Genomic DNA, 21,971 nt, shown 5'->3' on the forward strand with positions numbered 1-21,971 from the left:
GCTGGGCTGGCTACTGTGAGCAGTTGTTCAAAGCTGATCCTCCGGCTAGGACATTGGATATCTCTGGGTCCACGGTTCTTGGGGCTGATCCTCCAATTAGCTGTGAACCACCCAATCTCACTGAGATTGTACAGGTGGTGACCCTGCTGAGGGGAGGAAAGGCTGCAGGGACCTGTGGTATCCGGGGTGAACTTCTCCAGGCTGGTGGTAAGGCTGTCCTCCTGGCATTGCAAACAATCTTTGCTTCCATTTGGGAGACTGGCATCATCCCAACAGACTTGAAAACGGGACTTGTCGTCCCTATCTGGAAAGGGAAGGGTGATCGCCTGGATTGCAGCAACTACAGGAGGATAACACTGCTGTCGGTGCCAGGTAAGGTCCTTGCTGGGGTCGTTCTCAATAGGATCCGTGATCACTTGCTCACCTACCAGTGACCGGAACGGTCTGGTTTAACGCCTAAGAAGTCTACCATCGACCGCATCCTGGCCCTGAGGGTTATCATGGAGCACAATTGCGAATATCGGCAGAGTTTCTTTGCAGCCTTTGTCGATTTTCATAAACCGTTCAACTCAGTTGATTGAGCTGATCTGTGGGACAGCCTGAGGGTTTGCGGGATCCCCTCGAGGTTGCTGGATATCATGGCTGGCCTATACACTGATACTGTGAGTGCTGTGCAGAGTGGAGGCAGAACCTATGTGTTTTTCCCAGTTGATTCTGGGGTTCATCAGGGGGGTGTTCTGCTCCTACTCAGTTCAGTACTTGCATGGACTGGGTGTTGGGCAGGTCGTGGGGTCCAGCGGCTGTGGGGCATCTGTTGGTGAAGAAAGATTCACGTATCTTGACTTTGCTGACGATGCTGTGATCTTCACGGAGTCAATGGAGGCTCTGATCGGGGTGCTCGAGAGACTGAGTGAGGAGTCTGAGTGTCTGGGCTTGTGAGTGTCCTGATAAAAACTACGAGCCAGGCCTCTAATGACCTCTTGAGCACAACCATCAGCAGTGTGTCTGTTTGCGGCGAGAGTGTCGACCTTATCGAGAGGTTTACTTACCTTGGCAGTGACATTCGTGTCTCTGGTGACTCTTCCTGTGAAGTCAGTAGACAGATTGGGAGAGCATGGGGGGGTCATGAGAAGGGGTGTGTGGCGCTCCCGATATCGCTGCAAAAGGACGAAGGTCCAAGTGTTTAGAGTCCTGGTGCTTCTTGTCTTGCTATATGGTTGTGAGACATGGACGCTATCCAGTGATCTGAGATGAAGTCTGGACTCCTTTGGTACTGTGTCTCTCCAGAAAATCCTTGGGTACCGTTGGTTTGACTTTGTGTTGAATGAGCAGTTGCTCATGGAGTCCCGAATGAGACACTTTACCTGCATTGTGAGAGAGCATCAGTTACGGCACTACGGTCATGTGGTGCATTTCCCCGAGGGTGATCCAGCTCATAAGATCCTCATGGTTGGGGACCCAAGTGGCTGGACCAGGCCCAGGGGTCGCCCATATAACACCTGGCTGCGGCAGATAGAGGGTCATTTCCGGAGGGTAGGACTGGGCCGCGTGTCTGCCTGGGGGGTTGCCAATCGGGATCCCGAGTTATTTCGTCATGTAGTGGGTGCGACAACCCGCTGTACCAGTGTATACTCCCCAACTTGACATGACTTGACTTGACTTGATTTGTAATTCACAAATAAACAAAAAGGAAGGTAACGATAACCCAACAGAAGGTTTGGATTTTTCTTTGCTCCTTCAATGCCTGTGCCCGATTTATTGCTGACAGATGTGATCTTCATGGATTGTGAGTGTGTGCGTGTGTCTGGTGAAGTGAAGTTGGGATGGGTTTTTTGAGCTTCAGCTCCTAAGGTATGTGGGGGTCTTGATCCTGTCTTACGTCTTGCCTTGCGACTGATGTGGCCATGAGAATCTCCAGCCTCACTGTAATCCTCAACTGTATTTCTGAGTACGATATGTGATGTTTTACTCAAGTGCTGCTGGACAGCAGGGACTTACAATGACATCTCAATATATGACTAGATTGTGGATGTCACTTTACTGGTGAACTAGGGTTACATCAATGAATGATTTGAACTTTACCTGACATCGCTTCATTCTCAATTTCAACTTAATTTAGAACATCATTTTTTGTTTGTTTTTTCCATGGTGTAATAAATTCCAGTAACTTAATTTCAGAAGATTTTCTCCCATATTACAGTATTTCTTTCATTAATTACATAATAAACCACTTAAATAATACACTTTTAAACTTTTATAAAAAGCAGAAGTCTTCAAGCAAGTTGAAAAGTTCTCCGATGTGCCTTACCGTCTGCCTCACTTTCTGCCAGATCACAAGTTCAGGAAGTAGGTGGCTCCCTTTTGGCCTTTGACGCACGAGCATTTCGGCAGACTGGAGTTAACTGCAAAGCACAGAGCACATCTGTCACATTCACCGTGTGACGCTAAGACGTTCTGGTTTCATGGTGGGGAAAGGCGCCTCCACACTGCAAAAGAAAGCCATGAGCGCTTCTCCTGTTCTTCATTTGGAAATCTCGTTATTAGGTAAGACACACGGGTCATTAATCATTCTTTTCTGAGCTGTTCTTGTTGTCACAATGCATTAAAAATCTCTGAACCTTTAGTTGGCATCATGCACTGTGTTCAAAGTGTTTTCAGTCACATTTAATTGTATACGTTCCTACTTCCAGCTATAGGTATTGAAAGCCTTTGCTCTTGTTGTGGATTCACAGATGCGTATTGTGTTTTGTCATTCTGTTGTAGGTGTTCTCACCTTTTTTCTTCATTCCTGGAGCCACACAGTGACGTCTCTCCCAGGTGACACCGTGTCTCTGAACTGTTCACTCAGCAGTGGTAACTCTCCGATGCTTTGGTACAGACAGTTGTCCTGCCAGCCTCCTCATGCCATACTGCAGACAGTTGGAGCTCAGTCTTCAGAATACTCTCTCTACACTAAATCTGGAGAGAAGTTCACATGTAAAGAAGGTCACACTTTAGTCATCAAGAATGTAACCCACAATGACACTGCAATTTACTACTGTGTCAGTCCCAAACAAGACCCCCTCATGTTCAACGATGGGATTCACCTCACTGTGAACGGTAAGACCACAATCAAGTGTTACTTTGTCTTTATTCAGATATGCAGGAGTTCCAAATGATTGATCACGAGCTCTCATAGTCTAGTGAATGAATATTTTGTTTTGTACAGCCATTTTCAGCTTGGCGAGGATGACACAGTCAGTTATGTTTTACAAGGGGGCTCTGCCCCCTACTTGCTTCCCTTGCCTACCCCTGGCGTTGGGTATCCTGAAATACATTAGTCGAGCTCGTTCGTTTTGGAGCTGTGCCCGCTTTACCCGCAGCATTTCAGACGCGCATTGTAGGCGCCTGCGTTCTTTAATTTTATTCAGGCGGGCTCGTGTTTATATACCGTCAGTCGAGCTTGTTCGTTTTGAACCCATGCCTGCTTTGCTTCCGCAGTTTCAGACGCGCGTTATAGGCGCCTGCGTTCATTGATCTTATCCAGGTGGGCTCGTGTTTGTATCGTTGAGCTGTATTGTGTTTGAATTTGGTGTAAAGCATTCAGCGGTTTGTACAATCCCAAGCAGCACATTATTCCTAACTTCACTCCGGAGTAGTACCACTCACAATATGGCGGTGACGCCTGCGACTTCACTCCGCAGTAGTGCCACTCACATTATGGCGTTGACGCCTGCGCCTTCCGTACTATGTCGGGTTTCACTATGCTGTGTAGGCGCCTTTGCCTTTCGTACTTTCCCGCGCCTTCCGTACCATCTTTGTAGACCTGTGGGGCCTCCGTAGCCTCTTCAGTTTGAATCTGGGCTGCAGCGCAGAATCCTCTTTTTTGTGTGGCTGTGTCATTAGTCGTTAGCTATGGGCGCATTGTTGCTTCATTTCTCATTGAGCTCTTTCGTTTTTGGGCCGTGAGTCCTTCGTGCGCGGTGGATACAACTTCGTGTGCGGTTTATGAGACGTGCGCTGTACGCACCTGCGCAGTACGTCTCATGGTCCCATCGCCGTGTACCTTCGTCCATGCCATCCGGTTTACCATTCTCGGTTAGTAATATGGATTCCTTCACAGAGGACCTGACAGTAGACTGAGGACCTCATTCACTAACACCCCTCTGCCCAGTGTCTTTCTCCAAAAACATGTTCTGCATGCATCACCCATGTAACACATTCTCTTCTTTATAAGGCAACATTTTTACAATATGAAAAAACATTTGATGAGATAAAAATTATAAACCAGGTTTGAATGATCTTCTGTTCCACCTTTAATCTTGAAGCTATAAAAACATGACATGAGAGAAGACAAACATGTCATTTATCGTGGCCTCGTTCAGATCGTATGCACTTTATTACATCTAGTCAGTGGAATTAGTGAGAGCTGGGCAGAGAACAACAAACAAACCAGAACAAGTAGAAGTAGTGCAACTCATATAAAGTGCATGACTGTCCAATAGGCCAATGTTTATTACGTAATATATGGAATGTTTTGCATGATTAGAAACTTCACATAACATTTCATGCAAAAATGAAAAAAAAATCTTTAATCATGTATTTAAAAGTATGAGATGTTAAAATCAGTGGATGATACAAAGAGAAATAAAGCAACATAATACATATATATGTATATACTGTATATATATTCAGAGAAACTTATACCAAATCTTCACAAAGCCAAAGGTGCAAAGGAAATCTGGAATAGTAAAGGGGATGACTTTGTGAATTTCTCTGGTTTTTATACTACTCGTATAAGTAGGGTCTTGAAACCCGAAAAATCGATCATAAAATCAGATCCCGATTTGTACGCCCGTTCAAAAATGCAACACTTACATTTTTTTTTACATCTTCTTGCCTCATCTAATCTCACATCAGTTTCTCAGACGCATCAAGTTTTGTTACAGCAGCGCAATTAGCAATTTCTTTTGCTACTTCAACGACGTTTAACTTAAAACCAGCTTTATATTTTCTTCTGATCGTACGCTCCATCGTAGATAAGGGATGCTCTTATGATAAAGGTGTATGAGGGTGTGAGATACAAAAAACACAAAACAGTGTAAACGTCGCTTTGGAATAGTTCAGGTATTGCCATGTGGTTACGTAGGCACAATACATAGAATAAAAACGGGGTGTGTGCTCTGTGGTTACTTTCTATGGTGGGCGTTAGCATATCAGAATCTCTTGGTCCAATAGCATGAATATTCCACATTCGACTTATAAAATACTGGAAATTATATGGTAAAATCAAGCCCCGACTTATCCGTAGGAGAACTTAAACACGAGTATATATGGTATATGTCTGGGTTTTCTTTTTTTTGATCCTGGTCTGATCAACTTTTCTCTCAGGACAATAATACACTTTTGTATTACTAGGGTGTTACACCGTGTTAGCCATTATGAATGTAGTGAGAAGTCATGCAAAATGACACCTTTTATTGGCTAACTACATCTCTCCTGAAGAAGAGGCCTGAGTTGCCTCGAAAGCCTGCATATTGTAATCTGACCAGTTAGCCAATAAAAGGGGTCATTTTGCTTGACTTCTCACTACACCTTTGTATGAAATCTTCAGTTTCTTGGAAATCTGTCACATGAAATAACCTCCATTCTGGTTAAACAAAAAAGCAGACTTGCACACAGTAGACATGGCATTTCTCTTGGTGTTACATCCATACACATAAAGTAAATAGAATTAAAACACCGCATTATGAATGACACCACCACAGACTGGTATGTTTTTTGAGAAAGCTCTTTCATTTTGCGAATGTCTTAAAAGAGTATGGTTGAGATGGAATTGGTTAACCTAAAAGAAAAATATCTGCTCTTAACTATCTTCACAATCAGGTTTATTACTGCAAGTTAATTTTAAGAAGAAGTAAGAATATGTCTCATGAAAATAGCCCATTTGTGTGCTTTTGCTCCTTCCACCAAATTGGTCAACCACAAGCTCCTTATCTTGTCCTGTGATCATTTAAACACCCATTCCTTGCACACTGTATACTGCTTCATCTTAAGCTGATGTAGATAATAAGCCAGATGTTCCCTACACTGCAGAAGACCAATAACCAATGTCATTTACAGCTCATGTAAAGACAGTCACTGCTCCAGCCAGTCTGAAATAACTTCCAGATAGCACTTATGCTGCAGGATGAAATGTTTCTGTAAAACCTTTGAAATTAAAGGAAGTATCTAAACTTGGTCTAAAAATCTCTAGAACATATAAAATCTTACTTTAACAGATATCTTAAAGTAGCAATGTGGTAGGAACTGGGGGCAATACTACTATATTGTTTATATTACAGTAATGGTGTCCACCATAGAAGGAGCAAGGACTACAGACAAGGTTCTCAACAAATCAGCTTAGTTTGAGTGTAAGTGACAGGATGTAGGGCTCCCTTTGGAAAACAACTGTAAAATATCCTGTTTAGATAGATAGATAGATAGATAGATAGATAGATAGATAGATAGATAGATAGATAGATAGATAGATAGATAGATAGATAGATAGATAGATAGATAGATAGATAGATAGATAGATAGATAGATAGATAGATAGATAGATAGATAGATAGATAGATAGATAGATAGATAGATAGATCTCCTCAGTCTGTCAGTAGAGCAGGACATTGACAGCAGTACCGTCGCAAGAAGGTCTCAAGGGCATGAAGTAGATACTAGGAGATACCTGGCTGTTACACAAGGAGAGCTGCACATGAGGGTCCTCTAGTGTGACCTTTGCTCACAGCCCACCACCGAGCAGCTCGATTGGCATTCACCAGAGAATACCACAACTGGCAGCACCGCCATTGGTGCCCCATTCTCTTCACAGATGAGAGCATGAAAGTGCAAAGGAGTCTGTGGGCACCATGGTGAATGCCAGGCAACATCATTCAGCATGACATACTTTTTGAAATAGATAGGCGTATGTAAAATAGATATGCAGTTGATTCAGGAAGTCTTCAGATCTCTTCATTTTTTTACTTATTTAGTTATGTTGCAGCCTTGTGCTAAAATCATTGAAATTCATTTTTTCCCTTAATCAAGCAACACTTAATACCCCAGAATAATAGGATTTTAGTGTGTTTTGTGCAAATGTATTAAAACTCAAAAGCTGAAATATCCCCTTGACACAAGTATTCAGACCATTTACTTCATTGTAGTACATAATGGCAGCCATTCCAGACTGCTGTTTTCTTAGGTAGGATGCAACAAGCTTCACATACATGGATTTTGGAATTTCCTGTCATTCTTTTCTGTGGATCTTCTTAAGCTCTGTCAGGTTGGCTGGAGACCGTTGGTGGACAGCTATTTTCAGATCTCTATCAATAGATGTTCAGGTTGGTTCAAGTCTGGACTCTGGCAGGGCCACATAAGGACATTCACATTGTTCTCCTCTGTGTTGTCTTTTCTTTGTTCCTAGGATTATTGTCCAGTTTGAAGTTAACCCTGTGGCCCAGTGCACTCTGGAGCAGGTTTTCATTAAGGTTATCTTTATAATTTCCTCCTTCAGCTTTCTCTCAACTCTGTTTAGCCACCCAGTCCTTGCCCCCAAAAAACAACCTCACAGCATGATGCTACGATCACCATGCTTCACTGTTGTAAAGCTACTGCAGAAATGTTGAGCAACGCGCCTGGCTTCCTCCTGACATGATGTCAATCTTATTTCTCACAGTCTGAGAGTCCTTTTTGTGCCTTTTTCTGTAAACTCCGAGTGGTCTCCCAATTGTCCTTTTAAAAAGAGAAGATTCTGTCTATCCACTGTCATAAAACCCAGAATAGTAGAGTGTTACAGTGTGTATTACAGTTCTGGAAGTTTATTGTATTTCCACATGAGGTGTCTGGAACTCAGCCACAGTGACCATGGGGTTTGTTGTCTCTTCTCTTACCAAAGCCCTTCATTCCAGATTGCTCAGTTTGTCTGGATGGCCACATCTAGGAAGAGTCGTGGTTGTTCCAGACTTCTTCTTCTTCTTCTTCTTTCGGCTGCTCCCGTTAGGGGTTGCCAGACTTCTTCCATTTAAAAATTATGAAGCCACTGTGCTCTTGGGAACCTTCAATGCTGCAGATATTTTTTTGTTGTAGTTTTTCCCAGATCTGCACCTCGACACACTCCTGTCTCTAAACTCAACGGGCAATTCCTTTAACCTCATGGCTTGGTTGTTTGCACGCCTGTAGGACCTTCTGCAGACAAGTGTGTGCCTCTTCTAATCATGTCCAATTGATTAAACTGAGCACCGATGCCCTGCAAACAAGACGTTAAGTATCCCATGGAATGATATGGACCTGAGCCAAATTTCAGGCATTGTAGGAAAATATCTGAATACAGTTGACAGTTTCACATTATTTTTTAATAAATTTAAATAATTTCTAAAATCGTGTCATTCTTGGGTATTGATTGTTGCTTGATGAGGAAGAAAGTCGATTTAAACTACTTTAGCAAAAGGCTGCAACAAAACAAAATTCAAAAAATGTTCAGGGGTCCAAAAACTTTCATAATCCATAGAATACAGTAATTGTGTATATATTTTATATGAGGAAAAAGCAATCACATCTTCTTTAATATTTCACAATAGCTATAAAAACTGGTATAACTAAATATTTCCATTTAAATAAAACATGAGAATTCAGACTTTGGTAACTATGTGGAAAATAAAGTTGAATTTAAATTCATGTCAAGTTTTACTTGGAATGAGTAAAATCCCATAAATGACACTTTATAGGAAAGGGTTGAGACAGCTTGAAAACTTTGAGATTAAAGAGGGTTATAGATCGTTGACTTATTTAACACTTGGGTATTTAGGATTTATCCTTTAGAAAATGTTATGAGATATCATATGGGGCTTTGGTCTCAGTATTACAGAAGAGATCCCATAACACGAGAGAAGATTTAAAGAACAAGCATATTGACTTATTCCAGGATATTGAAGGAGGTGAAATGCAAAAAAGAAGTTAATATGCTAGACACTGATTAATATCCACTGTGGCAGAAATCAGTGACTGAGTGTTTTACTTGCTTTTTTTCTGACAGAAAGGGAAAATCCAAGTAACTTCAGCAACTCAGAATATTCCACCGGTAGGTACAACTTTCTTTAGTGTGTTTGTCTGTAGCTGACTGACTGGTGTCCTTACTGTAGCGTACTGTGTGTGTGGAACAATACAATACAATACAATACAATACAATATATTTTTGAATAGCTCAAAATCACACAAGAAGTGCCGCAATGAGCTTTAGTAGCCCCTCCTCTTGTCTCTATGAAGACAAGGAAAAGGAGAGTTCAGAGAGAGACCCCTTTCCAGGTAGGTTGGGCATGCAGTGGGTGTCAAAAAGAAGGGGATCAATACAATACAATACATAGAACCGAACACAAGTCATCCTCAATACAATATAATTATAGCTGCTGAAATATATAAGGTGTCATCCGGCACGGGTAAGACGTGTGTCAAAAGAATTCTCAGAGTCCAAGAGTTCGTTTTAAAGGTATTTAGTGAAAGGTAAAAGCAAATAGTCCACACAAGAATAAAAGAAAAAATAGTTACATATGTAGAATAAAAGGCAAAAAAAAGGAAAAATGTATCTTCTTTAAACTTAGCTTTTCTTGAAAGACTTTAGTTATTTCTATACTTAAAGGTTCTTAATTTCTTCTTTTGTACGCCTTGGCGTACGGTGCGGTACTTAAGTAAACAAGTTTTCTTTACTTGTTATTTCTCACATTCAAAGAGCCCATAGGCCATCGAGCACTGTTACGTGCGGTCACGTTTCTTCTTCTCTACTTAAAAGTTAATTTCTTTTTCTCTACTTAAAGGTTCTTAGCTTTTTCTTCTGTACGCTTTACGTACGGCACAACACATAAATTAAGTGCTGTTAAGTACATATTTGCTTCACACACTCAAAAGGCTCGTAAGCCGGTTGGCACATAGGCAAGTGCCCAGGCATGGTGACGTGCGATCACAGTTAAAAAACGTATGCCTCTACACCTTATACAAGGCAAGGCTATCACTAGCTGACTGAAGAATAATGTTTACTCCAAGCTGTTAGAAATGGTAAGAATAAACCACTGCAATTCTATTTACGGGGGTTATAGGAACTTCCCGTTATTTATGCATTGTCATCTAAGAAATATTTGTTATTCTTATAGAACAAGGAAAATGGCTCTTACAATAATAGTGCAATAGAAATATTACAAGTACAGAGAAGAATTCAACAGTAGATGATATCACAGAATACAATCTGGATTCGTTTAGAGTCTTGGAGACCTCAGCCATCAAGCTGCCTCCCCCTATTGGCCATTCCTTGGCTGGGATAGCGCTGGGCCAGCCAATCCGATGAAAGGACCCCTCTGTACCTGATGATTCCTCTGATCCTCCATCAGGGATGACTTTTCCTTAGGCAGGTAAAACAACTTGGCAGGTGGTCAGTGGGCACCAAGTGCCACATTTGAGTACTGAGAAGAGAAACAGAATAGGTGAGGGTTAGTATACAATTATAACTGTCATGTTACTTATGTTTAAGGGCTAATGACTAACAACAGAGATGCAGTCTGTACAGTTAATCAGCAGCTCTAGTCAGGGTGTGCTAAACTGAAGTAGTGAGTCTTCAGCCGGGATATGAAACTGAAAAGGCATCTCTTATAGTAGCAGGCAGACCATTCCACAGTTTAGGGGCCCTGTAACTAAAAGCTTGATGACCTCCCACTGTTATTTTATTAATCCTTGGAATCATAAGCAGACCGGCATCTTGATGTCACTGACAGTCCTGTTTAGAAGTTTATCATTCAGTGTTCAGTGAACACCTAAGGGCCATTTGAAAAAAAAAAATGTTAGAGCAGAAAGAAGTAGGAAATGTGAAAGTGTCAAAAAGAGGAAATATGAACCCAGCCTGAAAGCAGTTTATTTCAGGCCAGATCTCAAAGAGAAGAGAAGTCTTCATTTACAAAGGTAACTGACAGCTCAGAATTTGTTTTTGAGAGGTTTGGATGTGGTGTGTTGGTCTAGTGATGAGCAAAACACACAAGATTCGGTTCTCAAAGCTGATACTATAATTAGTGATCCGTGTTTTTAGGGAGGGATTTAATGTTTTTTTGACTTGGAAATCATTGATTATTTCTGCAATGCAAATAATCTGAAACAGTAAAACAAATTCAATTCTGTGGCTCTCGTTCACGCCACTGCTCAGGAGCACAGTAGGTTTTTTACTTCCGTGTGAATGAAAGTTTAGTGATGGATCAAAAAATTCACTGTTGAGTTAAGCTCTGATTTTGACTGTATGACATTAAAAGAGTCAAGATAAGTTAATTGTTTTCATGTTGTCTAAATGTGTGATTGTGGAAAATAAGAAGTAATTTTTACAAATTAAAATTACAGTTTTTCTTGGAAAATTACGTATTTATTTGTTTTGTGCGGCACTCCTGGATGTCCACATCCCATCCAAGGTAGAGCATTTTAAAATAATAGTTTACGAGATATCCACCTAAATACCAAAATCCATATACAATGATAGGTTAAGCAATAAATGGGCTTATCTTCTTCAAATGAGTTGCATCGTGTTTGCCTTGTTACTGGCCCCAGGCCTATTGTTTATGGTCTGGTATTTATCGCTATATCCTTCAATCTATGTCCAACGATGACTGTCGTAGAAATGGTTTAATTAACCAGGACTGTTGCAGTCCACTCTGTTTAGTCATAGGATCAGGACTATCAATTTGCAAAATGTTTGCATTAGTAGTTGCTAAGATGCACTATTTATTTAAATCTTTATGTACGCACACATGGAACCACACACATGTATAAAGAAATATATGAATGAAGACAGCCAGCAGCTTGTTTGTCCTACTAGAACACAGGCTGGATGATGAACAGAAAGAACTGAGCACACAAACGCACACCACACACCACAATAGATCTGTGCAGTTGGACGTCCACAGAGCCATTAAGCCACCACACTACCCATTAGTTTGTCTATGTGACTTGTTTACTTCATTTGACCCAATGTGTTTAATTTCAAATTAAATGTTATTGAAGGTGTTCATTCGATTCAAGTTCCTGTTCATTTTACTCTTCATTTATTTTTGTACATGATAAATATATGTTATTATACTGCACTGTATATTATTGTATAGTACAATTGGTTGTAATGTATTCTCAAATCGTCTCTTTGGTGATTTCCTTTGGTAGCACAAAAATGTAAATTAAAAATAAATACTGGATGGACTATTCATACCAATATTTTTAAAATGTGATTTGCAGCATAATTTTAACACAAAGATGCACCAAAATGCACCATTGTGCACATTACTACATTTTCTCTTTAGGAAAGCCAGTTGCCTGCCTTTAATAATAATAATAATAATAATAATAATAATAATAATAATAATAATAATAATAATTCTTTACATTTATATACTGTAGAGCTGTTCTCACTACTCAAAGTGCCTTACATAGTCAGTGGGGAGCCATTTCAACCACCACCACTGTGTAGCATCCACCTGGTTGACATGATGACAGCCACTTTTACACCAGTATGCTCACCACTAATAAGCTGGTGAAGATGATTAGCCAATTAGAGACAGGGGATGATTAGGGGGGTAGAATGACTATGCCATGGACGTCAGGATACACCCTACTCTTTTCAAAAGATGCCCAGGGATGTTTTATGACCACAGAAAAACAGGGCCTCAGTTTTTATGTCTCATCTGAAGGGCAGCATCACATTGTCCCTGTCACTACATTGGGGTATTGGCGTCTACATTCAGACCACAGGGTAAGCAGCCTATGGTGTAGAAATGGATTGTGCAGATTGTGCAAAGCACACGGGCCTATGAACTTGCACAGTTCATTGCGTTAATAATTCACAGTTTCAGTAACATGTTTGCACCATCACCAGGTAAGTCCAATTCAATCCATGATGATATTACATATTCAGCAGGCCTACAGTTCACACAAATTTAAACTTCGGGAGTTTGGAGCTTGGAGCCACAACATGTCCTAGCCTGCCTTACAGAGAAGTGTGCATTCCCAAATTTGGTGACCTTTGGTGTGCCATAGCAGATGTGAACAGAAGAAGTTTTGAAGGACGTCACATGAATAATGTAAATATACAGCCATCCATCCATCCATTCTCTTCCGCTTATCCGAGGTTGGGTCGCGGGGGCAGCAGCTTGAGGAGAGATGCCCAGACTTCCCTCTCCCCGGCCACTTCTTCTAGCTCTTCCAGGAGAATCCCGAGGCGTTCCCAGGCCAGCCGAGAAACGTAGTCCCTCCAGCGTGTCCTGGGTCTTCCCCGGGGCCTCCTCTCGGTTAGACATGCCCGGAACACCTCACCAGGGAGGCGTCCAGGAGGCATCCTGATCAGATGCCCGAGCCACCTCATCTGACTCCTCTCAATGCGGAGGAGCAGTGGCTCTACTCTGAGCTCCTCCCGGATGACTGAGCTTCTCACCCTATCTTTAAGGGAAAGCCCAGACACCCTGCGGAGGAAACTCATTTCAGCCGCTTGTATTTGCAATCTCGTTTTTTCGGTCACTACCCATAGCTCATGACCATAGGTAAGGGTAGGAACATAGATCGACTGGTAAATTGAGAGCTTCACCTTGCGGCTCAGCTCCTTTTTCACCACTACAGACCAATGCAGAGCCCTCATTACTGCGGATGCCGCACCGATCCGCCTGTCGATCTCACGCTTCTTCCCTCACTCGTGAACAAGACCCCGAGGTACTTGAACCACCACTTGGGGCAGGATCTTGCTACCAACCCTGAGAGGGCACTCCACCCTTTTCCGGCTGAGGACCATGGTCTCGGATTTGGAGGTGCTGATTCTCATCCCAGCCGCTTCACGCTCAGCTGCGAACCGATCCAGAGAGAGCTGAAGATCACGGCCTGATGAAGCAAACAGGATAACATCATCTGCAAAAAGCAGTGACCCAATCCTGAGTCCACCAAACCGGACCCCCTCAACACCCTGGCTGCGCCTAGAAATTCTGTCCATAAAAGTTATGAACAGAATCGGTGACAAAGGGCAGCCCTGGCGGAGTCCAACTCTCACTAGAAACGGGTTCGACTTACTGCCGGCAATGTGGACCAGGCTCTGGCAACGATCGTACAGGGACCAAACAACCCTTATCAGGGGGTCCGGTACCCCATACTCTCGGAGTACCCCCCACAGGATTCCCCGAGGGACACAGTCGAAGGCCTTTTCCAAGTCTACAAAACATATGTAGACAGATTGGGCAAACTCCCATGCACCCTCCAGGACCCTGCTAAGGGTATAGAGCTGGTCCACTGTTCCGCGACCAGGACGAAAACCACACTGTTCCTCCTGAATCCGAGGCTCGACTATCCGACGGACCCTCCTCTCCATGATCCCCGAATAGACTTTTCCAGGGAGGCTGAGGAGTGTGATCCCTCTGTAGTTGGAACACACCCTCCGGTCCCCCTTCTTAAAGAGGGGGACCACCACCCCAGTCTGCCAATCCAGAGGCACTATCCCTGATGTCCATGCGATGTTGCAGAGGCGTGTCAACCAAGACAGTCCTACAACATCCAGAGCCTTGAGGAACTCCGGGCGTATCTCATCCACCCCTGGGGCCCTGCCACCAAGGAGTTTTTTGACCACCTCGGTGACCTCAGTCCCAGAGATGGGGGAGCCCACCTCTGAGTCCCCAGGCTCTGCTTCCTCATTGGAAGGCATGTTAGTGGGATTGAGGAGGTCTTCAAAGTACTCCCCCCACCGACCCACAACGTCCCAAGTCGAGGTCAGCAGCGCACCATCCCCACCATATACAGTGTTGACACTGCACTGCTTCCCCTTCCTGAGACGCCGGATGGTGGACCAGAATCTCCTCGAAGCCATCCGAAAGTTGTTCTCCATGGCCTCCCCAAACTCCTCCCACACCCGAGTTTTTGCCTCAGCAACCACCAAAGCCGCATTCCGATGGGCCTGCCGGTACCTATCAGCTGCCTCCAGAGTCCCACAGGACAAAAGGGACCGGTAGGACTCCTTCTTCAGCTTGACGGCATCCCTCACCACCGGTGTCCACCAACAGGTTCGGGGATTGCCACCACGACAGGCACCGACCACCTTACGGCCACAGCTCCGGTCAGCTGCCTCAACAATAGAGGCACGGAACATGGCCCATTCGGACTAAATGTCCCCCACCTCCCTCGGGATGTGGTCAAAGTTCTGCCGGAGGTGGGAGTTGAAGCTACTTCTAACAGGGGGCTCTGCCAGACGTTCCCAGCAGACCCTCACAACACGTTTGGGCCTACCAGGCCTGACCGGCATCCTCCCCCACCATCGAAGCCAACTCACCACCAGGTGGTGATCAGTTGACAGCTCCGCCCATCTCTTTCTCCGAGTGTCCAAGACATGTGGCCACAAGTCCGACGACACGACCACAAAGTCGATCATCGAACTGAGGCCTAGGGTGTCCTGGTGCCAAGTGCACATATGAACACCCCTATGCTTGAACATGGTGTTCGTTATGGACAATCCGTGACGAGCACAGAAGTCCAATAACAAAACACCGCTCGGGTTCAGATCGGGGGAGCCATTCCTCCCAATCACGCCCTTCCAGGTCTCACTGTCATTGCCCACGTGAGCATTGAAGTCTCCCAGCAGAACGAGGGAGTCCCCAGAAGGTATGCCCTCTAGCACCCCCTCCAGGGACTCCAAAAAGGGTGGGTACTCCAAACTGCTGTTCGGCGCATACGCATAAACAACAGTTAGGACCCGTCCCCCCACCCAAAGGCAGAGGGAGGCTACCCTCTCGTTCACCGGGGTAAACCCCAATGAACAGGCTCCAAGTCGGGGGGCAATAAGTATACCCACACCCGCTCGGCGCCTCTCACTGGGGGCAACTCCAGAGTGGTAGAGAGTCCAGCCCCTCTCAAGGAGATTGGTTCCAGAGTCCAAGCTGTGCGTCGAGGTGAGTCCGACTATATCTAGCTGGAACCTCTCAACCTCGCGCACTAGCTCAGGCTCCTTCCCCTTCAGAGAGGTGACATTCCACGTCCCAAGAGCCAGCTTCTGTAGCCGAGGATCGGACCGCCAAGGTCCCCGCCTTCGGCCACCACCCAACTCACACTGCACCCGACCTCCTTGGCCCCTCCCATAGGTGGTGAGCCCATGGGAAGGGGGACCCACGTTGCCTCTTCGGGCTGTGCCCGGCCGAGCCCCATCGGTGCAGGCCTGGCCACTAGGCATTCGCCATCAAGCCCCACCTCTAGGCCTGGCTCCAGAGGGGGGACCCGGTGACCCGTGTCTGGGCGAGGGAAAACGCTGTCCAAAGTTTTCATCCATCATAGGAGGTTTGTTTAACCGCTCTTTGTCTCATCCCTCACCTAGGACCAGTTTGCCTTGGGTGACCCTACCAGGGGCATAAAGCCCTGGACAACAGAGCTCCTAGGATCATTGGGACACGCAAACCCCTCCACCACGATAAGGTGGCGGTTAAAGGAGGGGGTAAATATACATTATTATCATAAATAATTGCTACTTTTGTACTTTGATTTGATATTGACAGTTTTCGAAGTTCGAACTCGTAAACGGTAAATTACAGCAATTCTTTTGTTAAGTGATGGTCCCTATTAGTCGGCAACCGGCAAATATTTGAAAAATTTGATGCTTTTTATACTCATGCCATACAACGCCATGTCGGGCTGTTAAACATCAGGCATGCCTGCAGCAGGAATTGGAATACACTAAGCTTACCAAGATTTCTCAAAACTGAGCGAGGGCCAGTGGTAGGAACTGAGAATGCTGATGGTGGTGAATCGTCACACAAATGTTGTTCATTTTTTGGGCTGCCTTCACCACCCTCTGCAGTGCTTTATGATTTTCAGCTGAAGTTTACCTTGTACACGTCTGCAGTTCTGTTTCCTTTCATGATTGTTTTGGTCACTTGCCACCAGAAATAACCCTGGCTTCCGCTCACTGAGCTGAGCACATGTTGCTATTTAATGTGTTTTATCCCCTTCACAGTAGACTTAAAATATAAAGGACACAGTGGAATATATTTAGCTGGCAAGGCCAGATTTAGGTGCATTTTTTTTTCAATGCCATACTGTCTGGTGGGTTTAGTAACCAAAAACTGGCTGAATATGATATTAAAATTTCTCTCTTTTTACTTTTTCTTTTTTTCCTCTCCTTTACTTCCTCTCTCTTGGCATCTCTGTGTTCTCTAGCACATTTGGGGACTCCCTGCTTCAGTTTTAGGGAGTACTGGACATTCCCCCCTTTTAATTCTGGACACAAGACCAGAAGACAAATGACACCATCTTACCCCACTCAAGAAATCTAAAATTGAAAAAGAAAATTTCTTCAGTTTAGCAATGCACTACAGTTCTGCCATGGCCTGTACTTGGGAGAGCCCTGAGCTTCAGTCAACATCTGGAGGCCAGTATACTCACCTACTTTTATTGCATTTAGTCTGCTCAGAGCTAACCACTGGGTCTAGACTCCTCTCCTTGTTGTGAGATGTTAATTATGACCAGTATCCATCCAGCCCCTTGTTAAACCTGACACATATGGTCATCTGTGTGTGTGTGTGTGTGTGTGTGTGTGTGTGTGTGTTCTCTCCTCAGTTACACTTAACATCTGACTGCAGGCTAAAAAGAGGAAGAAGCAATGCTGTGTTTCAGGAAAAAAAACAGCTCATAATGACAAACATTGTCAGTGTGCAGCAGCATAAGGCTTGCCTCTCCTACAAAATTAAAAAAGAACACATTGCACAAAGATTTAGACCTCATCAAGGTGATGAGTAACTAGATAACATTTTTGTCAAGAATGACAAACCTCAGATCAAAGTAGACAAAAGGGATCAATTCTCTTTTTCCATAAACGTTCTGTGGTGTCATCCTGCTTCAGGCTGTACCAATTTCAGATGAGGAATTCTTATGTCATATTTTCTCGTACATCAAAGTCTGACGCCTGCTTTGGTGTGGTTACCCTCAAAAAAGGGATACCTCGGAGAAATGTCTGGCTTTTGCAAATGATTCCTTGTAATGGCTTGGAATGCCTGAACTTAAACTGTGAATTTGATCGACAAAATGCAGAAAAAGAGAAAAGGTTGGTCCAGGTGCCAAACGAGCAGCAGCCTTCTGCAAAAGCGCCTTCAGTGTGGTTAGTGACATCCTTTACAGATTTGTGATGGCCAGTGTTTTGTGCTAACCTGGCAACATCGCTTCAAGAGAGGCCCGCTGAATCAACAAAACAATTATGGGACACACTCTGGAGCCCCAGGAAATAGTGATGGAGCAGGAAATGAAGCCAAATTATGAACAATGTCGTGCATCCTCTCTCTAACACACTAACACATTCAGCCAACAAATCATTCAGCAGAAGTGTTTCTAGAAATACACCTAAGGGTCGTTTTTTAAAACAACAACAATTTAATTCTTGTACAGCCCAAAATCACACAAGGAATACATCAATGGGTTTTAACAGACTATCTATCTATCTATCTATCTATCTATCTATCTATCTATCTATCTATCTATCTATCTATCTATCTATCTATCTATCTATCTATCTAAGAGTGGCATTTGGGGGTGGCAAGTGGGGCAACTGCCCCAGGCCCTGTGCCTAAGGGCATCCCACTTTTGAGGTCTGCGTGTCCCGTATGTGCGGATTTGTCAACTTCAACTATATATATTTGAGATGCTTGTAAAAGGAAGCATCTCTAAGGTCAAATTCCTTATATTTGTGATTTTGAAAACATTCCATAGTCCACCTTCATTGTCCGAAAAAGGGTCGCCAGTATAATCCCTTCCTAAAATAGGTATAGCCCGTTAGTCACTGGATTGGCTTCTGTTTAGACTTGGGAACAACTGATGGCTTGTCGCTTAGGACTCCATCGTGTCCGGAGCGCCTACCATCGTTTCTTAGTCGAGTCTTTGGTTCAGTTTGCTACAATACAGGCCTTGTTGAAACAGTGCGGGAAGTGTTTGGTAGTGGAGCAATGTTTTATTACTGGTTTAGCCATATTGGTGTCAACGCCATGAGTGGAAGAGATTGAGTGGAAGAGATGAGTGGTGCATTTTAATAGATGATATCGTTATATTTTGAGTCCAAGTGTTATCCTGCAAAAAATTAGTTGAATACTGTAATGAGAAAATCCGATGTATGTCAACAGTATTTTAATTAAATTCGCACGCACGTTTATACAGTCCGCACATAACGGTAACAGCATTTGACGTAACCAGCCCCAATTGCATATCCAGGCTTTTGAATGTGGGGGTGCAAGCTCCTTAGTGGGCCCCCACACAGCCTTTCCTCCCCCTCCCCCCATTAGATCTTATTATCCCCCAATAAGATGCTGCAGATGTTCTATCAGACGGTTGTGGCGAGCGCCCTCTTCTACACGGTGGTGTGCTGGGGAGGCAGCATAACAGAAGAAAGACGCCTCACGCCTGGACAAACTGGTGAGGAAGGCAGGCTCTATTGTAGGCATGGAGCTGGACAGTTTGACATCTGTGGCAGAGCGATGGGCGCTGAGCAGGCTCCTGTCAATCATGGAGAATCCACTGCATCCACTGAACAGGATCATCTCCAGACAGAGGAGCAGCTTCAGCGACAGACTGCTGTCACTGTCCTGCTCCACTGACAGACTGAGGAGATCGTTCCTCCACCACACTATGCGACTCTTCAATTCCACCCGGGGGGGTAAACGTTAACATTATACAAAGTTATTGTCTGTCTGTATACCTGCATTGTTATCAATCTTTAATTTAATATTGTTTTTATCAGTATGTTGCTGCTGAAGTATGGGAATTTTCCCTTGAGATTAATAAAGTATCTATCTATCTATCTATCTATCTATCTATCTATCTATCTATCTATCTATCTATCTATCTATCTATCTATCTATCTATCTATCTATCTATCTATCTATCTATCTATCTATCTATCTATCTATCTATCTATCTATCTATCTATCTATCTATCTATCTATCTATCTATCTATCTAATGTATGCCCAGTGCAAATGGACACAAATTCCAGTGATTTAGCATCTGATTGATAAGACATCAGAGGTTAGTGATTTGTTCGGTATGGTGGAGTTACTTTTCTGAATGTTAAATTAACATTCTTAGTGTTGGTAAACTGCGAAGGGCAACTTACAGACATTCTCATCACTAGCTGCATGTTCATTTCTTTCTCGTCATTAAAGTTTTCATCTCGCATCCATCTCACTGTTTTCAGTGTCCCTTATCTGGTCTCTGTCTTCATGATTTTTGAGCTGTTCTCATTTCTCTCACAAACGTTTCCGTGCCACTTCTGTGGTTGCTTTCTTCATCACATCTGACACTTTGCTTTCCTTGCTAAACTTTTTTTTTAACTTTTTTTTTTAAACTTCAAAAGTCCATTCTGTAATATTTCTATAAAAAAATTAGACAAATGAGAGAAGACCTTTCAGTCCATTTGCCACTTGTTTGTTTAGCTAATAGTTAAGCTGTCCCCAAATCTCATCCAGATTCTTCGTAAAGGTTTTCTACTTCAACTCCATGTCTTAGTTGATTGTTTGTTCCAGATTCCCAAAACTCTTTGCATAAACAAGCGCTTCCTGGCTTCAGTGCTCAATGCACTTCCCCTTAATTTCTACTTTTGTCCTCGAGTATGGGATCCACTCTTAAACTGTAAGAGTTCTGCTGGATCTACTTCAACAATGTCTGTGGGGTCTGCCAAGTACAGTATGTTGAAGCCCATGGCAAACACCCTCCTCTCTTACTGCTGGCTCCACCACCGTTGGAAACCAGTGGTCTAGTTTGTCTGTGACATGACATCCAAGTTCCTAAGCCAGGGAAATGCGATGACTTCTACAAGGGGACTTGGCCTCAGTTTAGTAAATCTACGTTTGAACCAAATGTGCAGAACATCTCAAAATGAAGTGAAAACAGACAATTCCATCTTGTGTGCCTTCACCTTTGATATAGAATCAGCTATCCAGTTTCAATATTCCTTGTGTTTGTTTCTTAAATCAAGTTTAGTTACGCATCTAAATGGTAACAAGTAAGGAAATATACAAGCAGCATAACATCTTGGTGTGTTTGAAGACTTTGTTAACTGTTTTGAAAGTTAAAGCATTTTAGGCTTGTTTACTTCATCAGACATTGAGTTAATATCTTTGTTTATTGAATAATTTTATTAACAAAATATGCATATTCAGAAATAACACTAATAATATACGGGTCAAATTCCGTTACAACAAAGTGCCAGGGACCTAAAAAATTTTGTTGTAAGGAAAATTTTGTAGTAATGAGATTCTGTATTTGTCGCTATAGTGCTTGATTTAACTTGCATCCAGGCATTTGCAATCATTTCAATAGCTTCTTTCACATTAGTTTTCAACTCCTCCTGTCTACAAGTTATGCTGACGAGAATTTTTCTCAGCATTTACTTACGATAATCCACTTTCAGGGTGCAAATGATGCCCAAATCCAATGACCGAAGCACTGCCGTGCTCGAACATTATCTAAATGTGGAAGCCTGCTGTGGGCAGCACAGTTATCAATCAGAAGCAGAATCTCCCTTTTCTTCTTCTTCTTCAAATTGTAAGGTTTCTGAAGCGCGATTGCCGCATCAGTGGAAGATTGTTTGTCCATTGCCGGGGCAGGGCAACTGCTGGCTCACAGTGCTTAAGCAGAGTGCCGTGGAAGAAAATACAAAAACATTGCGGTCACGCTATAAGCCAGGTTACTGGCCAAGTCATCCATCCATCCATCCATCCATCCATCCATCCATCCATCCATCCATCCATCCATTATCCAACCCGCTATATCCTAAGTACAGGATCACGGGGGTCTGCTGGAGCCAATCCCAGCCAACACAGGGCACAAGGCAGGAAACAAACCCCGGGCAGGGCGCCAGCCCACCGCAGCCAAGTAATACTATTCCCTGCATTTATACTGTTCCTTGCATCACCCATCAAGATCTTTTTGGAGTTGTATCGGCGGCGA

At 43.4% G+C, this 21,971-nt stretch overlaps 1 protein-coding gene across 5 annotated transcripts in view; it reads left to right on the forward strand.

Moving 5' to 3' along the window:
- Positions 1-21,971, forward strand: part of LOC114641152 (uncharacterized) — a 513,154-nt gene that overhangs the window by 448,744 nt on the left and 42,439 nt on the right. For 2 of the 5 annotated variants that reach the window (XM_028790258.2, XM_028790260.2), the window contains exons 1-3: positions 2,392-2,544; positions 2,764-3,099; positions 9,050-9,094. In XM_028790258.2, the coding sequence (XP_028646091.1) occupies positions 2,463-2,544; positions 2,764-3,099; positions 9,050-9,094 (463 nt within the window). In that variant the 5' untranslated portion in view covers positions 2,392-2,462. Of the gene's footprint in view, positions 1-2,391; positions 2,545-2,763; positions 3,100-9,049; positions 9,095-21,971 lie in introns of those variants that run through there. The other 3 variants (XM_051925981.1, XM_051925979.1, XM_028790259.2) reach the window with 2 other exon arrangements.

This window comes from Erpetoichthys calabaricus, chromosome 4, assembly GCF_900747795.2.
Source record: "Erpetoichthys calabaricus chromosome 4, fErpCal1.3, whole genome shotgun sequence".
Lineage (NCBI taxonomy): Eukaryota > Metazoa > Chordata > Cladistia > Polypteriformes > Polypteridae > Erpetoichthys > Erpetoichthys calabaricus.